This window comes from Otolemur garnettii, unplaced genomic scaffold (assembly GCF_000181295.1).
Source record: "Otolemur garnettii isolate 467f Iridium unplaced genomic scaffold, OtoGar3 scaffold00010, whole genome shotgun sequence".
Lineage (NCBI taxonomy): Eukaryota > Metazoa > Chordata > Mammalia > Primates > Galagidae > Otolemur > Otolemur garnettii.
In genome coordinates, this window is record NW_003852405.1 from 22,591,116 (window position 1) to 22,602,214 (window position 11,099).

General features: G+C 40.9%; 1 protein-coding gene across 1 annotated transcript in view; it reads left to right on the forward strand.

Moving 5' to 3' along the window:
* DDAH1 (dimethylarginine dimethylaminohydrolase 1) overlaps positions 1-11,099 on the forward strand; it is a 137,351-nt gene that overhangs the window by 95,288 nt on the left and 30,964 nt on the right. Inside the window, exons 3-4 of the mRNA XM_003784185.3 lie at positions 5,211-5,284; positions 6,427-6,546. Of these exons, the coding sequence (XP_003784233.1) occupies positions 5,211-5,284; positions 6,427-6,546 (194 nt within the window). The remainder of the gene's footprint in view (positions 1-5,210; positions 5,285-6,426; positions 6,547-11,099) is intronic.

Here is an 11,099-nt window from a genome sequence, read left to right on the forward strand (position 1 = left end):
CAATGAGATGGTTATATGATTTTCCTCTTTCATCTGTTGATGTGGTTAATTACATGAATTGATTGTCTGTTATTTGACCAGTCTTGTGTCCCCGGGATGAAATCAAATTTGATCACGATTTATTCCCTTTTTAATCCAGTGTTGCATTTAGTTTGCTAATATTTTGCTCTGTTATTTTCGTGGCCTATAATTTTTTTCATTCTTGTTTGTCCGGTCTGGTTTTTATTAAAGATTTATGTTAGCTTCATAAAATCTATTAGGTAATGTTTTCTATTTTTCTATTCTCTGGAATCAGTGCTATTTGAATTGTGTATTTCTTAAACTTTTGGTAGAACTTAACGTATAAACAGGCTCTGGTGCTTTCTTAGTGGGGAGATTTTAAACTGATTGAGTTTATTTAATTGTTATATGACAATTTAGGTTTTCCTAAGTCAGTTTTGGTGCATTCCATTTTGGAAGAGTTTATCTTTCTTGTCTAAGTTTGCGAAATGTTGGGTATAAAATTATTTATGTCTTCATAACATCTGTTTAAGCATCAGAGCTTTGTTTTCTGCCAGAGCTTTTGTCCATGTTATTCATCTTTCCAAAGGACCAACTATTAGCTTTGTTCAGCCCTTTCTTTTGAATATTGCTTTCTGTTTCTATCTTTCTCTCCTGCCTTCAAATTTCTTTCATTGTATTCTGTTCTGTTCTCCCTACATCTCAAGTTAGAATGTTACCTCATTAATTTTGAAACTTTCTCCTCTAATGAAAGCAATTTAAGTCTGTAGAACTTTCCTTCCAAGGCCTGCTTTAGCAGAAGCCTTGTTTTGATATGAATTTTTTATCATTTAGTTTAAATGTTTTCTAATTTCTATTATGATTTATTATTGACCGTTAGTGGGAAATGATGTTTTGAAAAAAAAAAAAAAAAAAGTATTGGTCACTATTCCAAGTTTCTGGAACACTAACTCATCGCTCTCATAATTGCTGTGACAAAGGAAAGACTCAAGCATTTAGCCTCTTCCCTTTATGAATTCTATTTCAATTTGACCAAATACTTGATTGAAGAAAGATTTGTTTTTTTAGAATTCCAGCCAGTAAACGTAGATCTCCAATAAAATAACAGATGTGTGCCATGACTGTCGAGGATATCAAAACCATTAGAAATCTTGATGGGAAACTTCATAATGGAGGAGTCAGGCTGATGCCACCAGAACCTACTGATCGTTCTATCACTGAAAATGTGCTAATTAGTCATGTTCCCCATGACATGAAATGGTAGAGGTACCGCACCCCCCTCTGGAGTAATCCTATCCAAAAAAAAAAAAAAAAAAAATTGAATGAAAATCTAATCAATCATCTATTTGAAACTACTAGTTTATTGAAATGCAAAGGATAAACAATCTCAATGTTAAATGTTATGGGGAAGTAATCAGCTAAACCCAGAATGTAGGATAGTCATTAGGACAATGGCCTGTAAACACTGAAATAGAAAGGGGTGGAGGGACCCAAACCACGAACTGGCATAGAAGAAAAGGACACAGAGATTTCAAATTCAAAAGACTAATTTTTTAAATATGTCAGTTTCAGAATTTGTGTTGTTTCCATCAGAATGGTCATTTAGGGGATCTCGTCCAACATCCTGCTGACGCTGTCCAGCTAACTTTAAACAGCCACACTTATCTCTGTGCTTTCCTGTCATACTTCAATCTTTTAGGATGGAAATCGTATGCATATTGACTAATAAACTTGTTAGAACTTGCTTAATACATGAAATATTTTTCTTAAAATTTGTGTATAAATCTAATTTATAAACTTATTTTTATCTTGAAAGAATTAGAGAAACTTGATTTTTTTTTTATCATGGCTGACTTTTTTTTTTACCAAGTAATACTTTTTGTCAAGTAAATGACCTCTCCCTAATTTAATTTTTTATTAATTTATATTTTTGAGACAGAGTCTCACTTTCTTGCTCTCAGTAGACTGCTATGGCATCATAGCTCACAGCATCCTCCAATTCTTGGGCTTATGCGATTCTCTTGCCTCAGCCTCCCAAGTAGCTGGGACTACAGGCGCCCACCACAACGCCTGGCCATTTTTGCAGTTGCCACTGCTGTTTAAGCTGGCCAGGGTCAGTTTCAAACCCACCACCCTCGGTATATGGGGCTGGTGCCTTACCCACTGAGTCATGGGCACCACCCCCTAATTTAAATTTTGATCTTTATGTAGTGAGTTTTCTTAAAGGACAACATAATCATACCATTTACAAAAACATTGTCAACGTGCCACAAAAGATTCCTGGGTCTGCCAACAGCATAAGCCCTTGGAATTTGTCATAACATCACTTGACCTATGTCCTTTTATAAGGACATCATGAAAATTAAAGTTACAACATTTGCAAAGTCTATCAAACAATTCCTTCCACGTGGCTACTCTCCTAGTTTTCCATAATGCCTTGAGGCAAAAAGATACCGATTTCTCATTGAATATTTTTTCTCTATGTTTCATGTGGAATTCTTTTTCAAGGAATTAAGGGAAGATGAGAATCCCCATATTTATGTATTGCCTAACCTTTTCGACTGTAATTGTTTGCCTGTAACTAAGAGACCATTTTTATCTAGTATTTTAACTGCAGACTTTGAAAAAAGTCAAATAAGAGAGTTTCATCATCTAAAACTCTGGTCCCCAAGCCCTGGGCCCCAGACTGGTCCCAATCCAGTTAGGAGCCAGGCTGCACAGCAGAAGGTGAGCAGCGAGCCAGCAGGCAAAGCTTCATGGGTATTTATAGCGGTTCCCCATCACTTGCGTCTCCACCTGAGCTCCACCTCTTCCCAGATTAGCAGTGACATTAGGTACTTAGATGAGTAGAAACTCTATTGTAAAGTGTGCATACAAGAGAGTTAGGCTGCAGCTTCCTTATGGGAATCTAATGCCTGGTGATCTGAGCTGGAGCTGAGGACATAGCAACACACTATGGAGGTCTCCGTCTCCCATCATCCCCAGATGGGACTGTCTAGGTGCAGGAAAACAAGCTCAGGGCCTCCACTGATTCTACATAACATGTGAGTTGTGTAATTATTTCATTATATATTAGAATGTAATGATAGTAGAAATAAAGTGCTCAATAAAAGTAATGAGTGTGAATCATCCTGAAACCACCCCCACCCCAGTATGTGAAAAAATTATCTTCCCTGAAACCGGTCCCTAGTACCAAAAAGGTTGAGGACCGCTGCTCCAAAACATTAGAACTTTTTAGATAGGTATCTTTTGATTTGAAATAAATATAGTTTTAAAGTCATTTTAGAGTTCAGACTTGAAGACCAATTAGTCTAGCCTAACTTCACCCAGCTGGTTTCTTCAGGCTTCACGTGATATTATAAGAAAAGGGATCTTACCTCATCAAGAAGGTCTAGTTGGGTGGTGCCTGTGGCTCAATGAGTAGGGCACCAGCCCCATATACTGAGGGTGGCAGGTTCAAACCCAGCCTGGCCAAACTGCAACAAAAAAATAGCTGGGCGTTGTGGGGGGCACCTGTAGTCCCAGCTACTCAGGAGGCTGAGGCAAGAGAGTCTCCTAAGCCCAGGAGGTGGAGGTTGCTGTGAGCTGTGACACCAGAGCACTCTACCAAGGGCAACAAAGTGAGACTCTGTCTCTAAAAAAAAAAAAAAAAAAAAAAAAAGAATGTCTAGTTGGGCATCACTTGTGACTCAGGAGTAGGACACCAGCCCCATATACCAGGGGTGGCGGGTTCAAACCCGGTCCTGGCCAAAAACTGCAAAAAAAAAAAAAAAAAAAGGAATGTCTAGTTGTTTTTTAAGGAAATAAAAAGATGATTCAGTAAGTTCTCACTTAACGCCATTGATAGGTTCTTGGAAACTGCAACTTGAAGCAAAATGACATAAAACAAAGCCAGTTTTGCCATAGGCTAATTGATGCAAATAAGAGATAAGTTTCCAGCATGTATCCATTTCCACAGAACATCACAAAATGTCTGAATAAAATCCCCAAACATTTCTAATATGAAGCATTGAAATAAATGTAAGCTATGCATATATTTAAGAAAGATTAAGAAAAACTAGTAAGGGAAGTATTCACATAATTTGGGGTACAGCAGTGAGTGGTTGGGAAGGTGGTTGGGAAGGTGGTTGGGAAGGTGGTTGGGAGGTGGTTGGAAGGTGGTTGGGAAGGTGGAATGACTGTGTGCAATGTGAAAATTTTAAGGAGCATCTCCTCCTACAACACAGGTGAAAAATGAACAACCACAAAGCTGAGCACTGAACACACCACATCGTGGATCATTGTGCATCTCTGTAACAACCGCAGATGTTACGAATTCTTATTTAATAATACAGTCATCTATATCCAATTCATTCATTTATTTTCTAACCTGCTCCCTCCAGGTCGAGGTCACAGATGGCTGGGTCCTATACCAGCAGTTCAGGGCACAACAGCCAGGATGCCACCCATTGCAGGGCACAGTCACACACGCCCACATCACTCAGACATGCCAGTTCACCTAAAGCGCACAGGCTTTGTTGGGATGTAGGAGGAAACCATAGTACCCAGAGAAAACCCACATAGACAGTGGCACTGGGCAGGCATTGATTTTTTCCTTTCTCAAGAACATTAAGACCAAGTGATATCGAACAAAACGATGTTATTTAATTATTATTTAATGGTATACTGCTAACTTGTCATTGGTATTACTTAAGTTCTGATGACAGATTATTAATGTGTTTCATTTTATTATCGACTAAATGAAAAATTCATTCCTTTCTTTCCCCCAAGACTCTTCAAGGCAAAAATATTTTCATTCCTTATTTTGGTACAATATACCTGAACATAAAATGTACTATTTTTAAGTGTACAGCTCAGAGGTATTAACTGTATTCACACCGTTGGGCCATCATCACCACAGGGCCTCTTCAGAACTTTCTTCCCAAACTGAAACTTGCATTTATTAAATGGTAACTCCCCATGTTCCCCTCCCACATGGGCCCTGGAAATCGCCATTCTACTTTCTGTCTCTATGAATTTGAAAAAGTTGATTTCTACGAGCAAAAGTTTGGAAGCAGTTTTTTGTAAAGAGAGCAGGTATCTCTTTAATGAAGCTGTGTTCTGTGGAAAGAGAAAATGGTGTGATGCCTTGAAGTCATTATTTATAGATAAAAGAAATAGTGGGCAATTGGGTACCACCCACTCACTATGTTCCATGACGTCTATTATAGGCAGAGAATTTTTTGTGGGCCTTTCCAAAAGAACAAATCAACGAGGTGCTGAAATCTTGGCTGATACTTTTAAGGTAGGTAAAAGATAATTTATGCCTGGTACAAAGCAATTAATTAATAAATATTCATCGACCCATTGAATCACTGTCATGAGTAATAGTGTTTATATTTCACTGGCTTTGTAAAATAATTTCTAATATTTTTATATTTGTTAGAAGCTATTAAATTCAAATTTCTCAATAAATCAGCTTCATTGGGCCCCCACAGGAGCAAGAAAGATAGCATGGGCCTGTTCTGCTTTCTCCAAGTGGATGATCATAAAATCACCAGGCAGATGTTTCTGGCACAATTGGCAAAAAAAAAAAAAACAACTCTGGGCCAGACACAGTAGCTAGCACCTATAATCCTAGCATTCTGGGAGACCGAGGCTAGTGGATTGCTTGAGCTCAGGAGTTCAAGACCAGCCTCAGCAAGAGCAAGACCCCTACTCTACTAAAAATAGAAAAATTAGCCTGGCATGGTGGTGCATGCCTGTAGTCTCAGCTACTCAGGAGGCTGGGACAGGAGGATGATTTGAGCCCAGGAGTTTCAGATTGCTGTGAGCTAGGCTGATGCCATGGCACTCCAGTTGAGTGAACCTCTGTCTCAAAAAAAATTAATTAAAGTAAACCAATAAATAAATAATCTAGAGACCTAATTGACTGGGATCTAAAATCTAGATTTTTCAGATTGGAGGCAGGGGTCACGGATACTCATGTGCCTACTCTGTGCTATATATAAACTGTCCTAGGCATTGCCCGTCCTTCCTCCAGGTCACTTTATTCTATTGATCACTAACAGATTGGCTTCCTGACTGCTTAGGAGAGGGTCTAACTCCCAAGAAGCTCTGTTCCTTGTGAGGACATGAGGCTCCCGCTGAGCCCCAATTTGCACTGGATATTCAAGCACACCCTCCCAGCGTAGCCCCCTCCATAGATCGAAGGGCCAGCAAAGATGTTGCATCAGCCGCACATCTGGAAGGAAGCTCTGTGCTTTCTTCTTAGAAGCAGTCTTCATTTAACTGCCCAAACCCAAACCTGTGGATCCCAGTTTTGCCTCCAGATATTCAGGGCCCCTGACAGCTTTCAGAGCAGCAGCTGTGGCTCAGGCAAGTTTTGAATCAGGTTGAGACTCATTCTGTGATACTGACGTGCTTGTTTTTCTGCTGTCTCCCCAGGACTATGCAGTCTCCACAGTCCCCATGACTGATGCTTTGCATTTGAAGAGTTTCTGCAGCATGGCTGGGCCTAACCTCATTGCAATCGGGTCTAGTGAACCTGCACAGAAGGCCCTCAAGGTAACCACACAGCTGTGCTCCTGCTCAACGCAGCAGGCAGCGCCTGCCACGGGTTATTCTAATTCCGTCAGTTGGGCGAGCAGCAAGCGAAGTTGGCAGGGAGTGAACAGACTGGTACTTGAGCTTCTGTGATTTGCACTGTTGTGACTTGGCATTCGTTAGGAACCACAAACACATTAGTGTAGGAAGAACTCCTCACTGGGGAAGCATTTGTAGTCACGCACCAGGTTTCCTGAAAGGCCATGATTCGGAGTGATGAACACCAAACTCACCACAGTTACTCCCTCCGGGGAGGGCAAGGCGGGCCACCAGGCAGAGCTCCTTGTAATGGTTTCTCTCTCACGGGCTGTTGGTACACAAGTGTGTGTTCTGTTATTCTTATCCTTTCAGTGTGTCTGGGCAATTGAATAATCTTTGAGAAAGCCATGATTCAGAAGTACCTAGAGAGCTTGACATCTTCAGGTACTTTTGGAATAGTAAAATTTTATAACAGGAGATTTCCTCATTTTATAGAGGAAAATAGGAACACCCAGAAAAGTTAGTCTTGCCCAGGTCACACAGCTAGATCAACAGTGGGAGCTGCTGGGGGTGGAGACCTCCGTGCTACAGCGCCACCTAGTTTCCTTCTCTGTAACTCCCTCTCCGCCAGGTGATCTGGACTCCCCATGAGGAGAGTGCTTGACTCGTGGGGCTCCTTAACCAGTACCTGCTGGAGAGATGAATCAATGGAATGATTTCCATTTTGCAGATGAGAAAGTGGTATCAAGCAACTCACCCCAGGTCACAGGCTAATCCTGAACAGGGGGCAACAACTGCAGCCCTTTCCTCCTAGCTGGCCCATGACTTTTTTTTTCCATTTATTTATTTTTTTTATTAAATCATAGCTGTGCACATTAATGCAGTCATGGGGTACAATGTGCTGGTTTTATATACCATTTGAAATATTTTCATCAAACTGGTTAACATAGCCTTCACCGCATTTTCTTTATCCATGACTTTTTAAAGGGCTCAAACCAGAAATCCCTCTTAGACCAAGAGAGCACATCTGCATGCAGGTGGCATGCAGCTCGTTTGTCTGCTAATTTGTCTACTGGTCCAAACTTCTGTGCTAAGCTTGGTGAGATTTGGCTGGCGCAATCATTGCCTTGAGCTGAACTTTCCCTCTCGTCGTTTGCAGCTCCTTCAGCTAGCTCACCGGGACTTTCTTCCCCTTTTCCCAAGCTGGATTTCAATTGCATTTATTAACTATTGCAGAACAGTCTCTCACAATTTGGTTGTATGATGGTAGTTAGAAAACATCTCTGGTTCCGCTTCATCTGGAAGCCTATGTCAGCTTTCTGCATATAAAAAAGATGACGTCTTGAAAGCATGTGATGAACCATGTCACTCCGGGGATCTGGGAAGATGATTGTCCTCCTTAAAGACTAGCTGCAGTATCTATCCATGGCCAGTAGGTTGGTCTGCACTTGTCTGAAATTGGTTGGGAAGGAGAGGGCTTAAGCTGCCCTATCCATGTTCTTGTGTGCAGTAGCAGAAAGAACCCTTTCTGGGGGCAAACTAGAAAAAGTAGCCTCTCTGCCATTCTGAGTAGATTAGAGCCCCGACCCAAATAGCTTAGTCCCTACTTCAATAGGTCCCTAACTCAAAAAATAGTGTAGAAAAACTAATACGTAATAAGGTAAGAGGTGATATAATATGGTTAGTTGGCTCTGTTACTCATATCTGAAGTAGGCTCTAACTGCTCTTCAAAGTTCAGAGGAGAGGAGTGAGCGCCACAAGAGATAGGCAATCTAAAAGCTTTGTGGAGAAAAATAGGGTTAGACGTGAGTCTTAAAGGATGGGTGTCGCTTGGCAGGGTGGGGTTCTGTGAGAGAGCATTCTCAGGTGGGGACATGGCACAAGCACAGACTAAGCAAAGAACACGTATGAAATGGGAGCAAACCAGCTCCACTAATAAAGGATTCTCTTATGGGATTCTGGAGGTGTCACTGGATGCAAGTGAGGTCTGAAGAGAAAGGAACTTCAAAGTGAGGAAAATAAGAGTATCACCACAAAGCAGGAGTCTGAGCTCCCATAGGTGTTTGAGCAGGAGGCCCTGAATGGTTCAGAAATGTTGGACCAACATTCCTTTGGCAAAAAAATGAAAGGGAAAGACCCTGATGTCAGAAGACCACTGATGACCTAGAAACAGAAAGCCACGCCCCAGTCTATTGCATGCCTTGGCAGCCCACCTGCCCTTCTCCACTCGTCCCTCCCTTCCCATGGCCAAGTTCTCTAAGACCGTGAATCTATATCATGAGTAATGGCGTTTGTATTTCACTGGCTTTGTAAAATAATTCCTAATAGTTTTACATTTGCTGGAAGCTATTAAATTCAAATTTCTAAGACCACAGCTCTTCAGAGCATCCTCTGAGGACTCTGTCATCCTCCTTCCTGTGGAGTTCATTTGAGTTAGTGTTAATAGTGATGTCTGTTCTCTACTTGAAACCTTCTGTGTCAGAAGCTATAAATAATCCTCACTAGCTAGAAAAGCATTCTTTGGGGATCGTTTTTTCCATCAGCAAATGTACTGCCTAACCATGGGCCTGCGGAGTTGGCAAATGCTTGCCCACCGTGTTCCTCACATCCAAACATGTCCTCTTACCTTGTAGTGGAAGCAGGACGACAGACTGAACTGGATAATGATGAGATCTCTCTGAGGGAAGAGTCTCAAATTGGAATTAGGTAGGCTGGGGAAGCTCCGAATTTAGGTGAAATGAGCTGCTTACTTGAGAACAGTTTGGCTCCTGAGTTAGAACCATCAATAAAGTTGATCATGGGTAAGTCCTATGACTAATGCAATAAATGCATTATTGGGTTTTTTTTCCCTACTTACAAGTGAAAATACTGCAATCTAATGATCCTATTTTAAATAGGATCTCATGGTTCCAGTACCAGGTTTTCTCTTGCCCCAGTGCCCACCCCATTCTATACCCATTCTCTTTTTGTTGGAAAATGTTTCCTAATTAATTTATTATGGATTGATTCTAGCTGAGCTTCCTCTCCTCCTCCCCTCTTTCTTTTTCTTTCCTTTTCCCATTATTTGCTGGTATCCAGGATCTGACCAGTCTTAGCAGAGGTTTGAGTTTGGTCCCAGGTGCCTAGTTTTTCCCTTGTAAACTTTGATGTCTCTGTTCCTGTTTCTGTACAGATGTCTCTGGCCACTTGGGCATCTTTTACAAGCCACATTTAATATTTAAACAAAGGTGTATTGTGTCTTCCTGTGCCATACATGGAAATCTTGAGCACCTCTCACATCTGTCACTGCTGTCTGCGTGCTTGATTCCTTCAGAGGCTAAAGGCTACTTCATACATATTCATGTAAAGCTGACAACCCAAGGGTTGCTGGGTAGTTTTATTGCATATGAAACACTTTATGATGAGTTGGAGTCTATTTTTGGTTAATGAAGTGGGTCCTGATGGAGATGGTTGTCATACACATCAATATCATAGTAGACTGTATATTTAAATGAAATCAACCATCTAGGAGGATTTTATCAACTATCTGCTACAAAGCCCAGAACACGGTATGCTCAAGGTGCCAACCTAGGGAAGGAGGAAAGGATGAAGTATTATTACCGCATTTAACCATCCATATGGCTAGTGTACTGGACATGGGGTTGATTTGTACAAATTCCTACAGATATTTGACGTCAAACCTGATCCTAGAAATACTATTAATTAACCAAGATTAGTCTTTAGTGCAACTTACACTTTCTATGATTTCTCTCCCACCCATTCCCTCATTCCCTTTATGCCCCAGGACAACTATCACCTTCATCCTGCCCCTCTACCTGTAAAAGAAAAAAAAAATGTAAGATAAATTAAATCATGCACAGGCATTAGACCTGCTTGTACGCTTCCAGAAGGAATGTTTGCCTTTTCAAAGTGAGAGCCCCCGTTGCTCCACAGCTGGAACTGCCGCTCACAAACATAATTTGAGCCAAAGAAGCCAGCCTGCAAAGAATACATATTCTATTCTTTTACTGGTACAAAAGTGAACAAGAGGCAAAAATCTATCCTATGCTGTTAAAAGTCAGAACAGTGATTATTTTAAGGAGGGAAAGCGTCCTGGGGCAAAGGGCCGCTTTGGATGTTAGACCTCCTATGTTATACTTTGTACCTTATAACATCGATTTTTTAAAGTTTAGGAAAAATATACATATTACCATATTGAGAGTGGGCTACAATTGACATACAGAAATAATTCTGCAATAGCTAGATGTGTCTAGCTCCCAAACCCTGCTTTCCCCCTCCACACCATGAGTATATTTGTATCATATCTCACCTCCCTCTTTTTCTGGATCCATTCCCAAACTGCCTTCCTTTCCAAGAACCTGGATTAATCACATGGTATCTGTCACAGAAGGGTACAAGTGAATCTTTCTATGAGTAGAATATGAATGTTTTGACATAATAACTAGGAAAGTTACATGAAGGCTATGTTAACCAGTTTGATGGAAGTGTCTTGGATTGTGTATGAAAACACCACACTGTACCCCCAAAGTGCATCA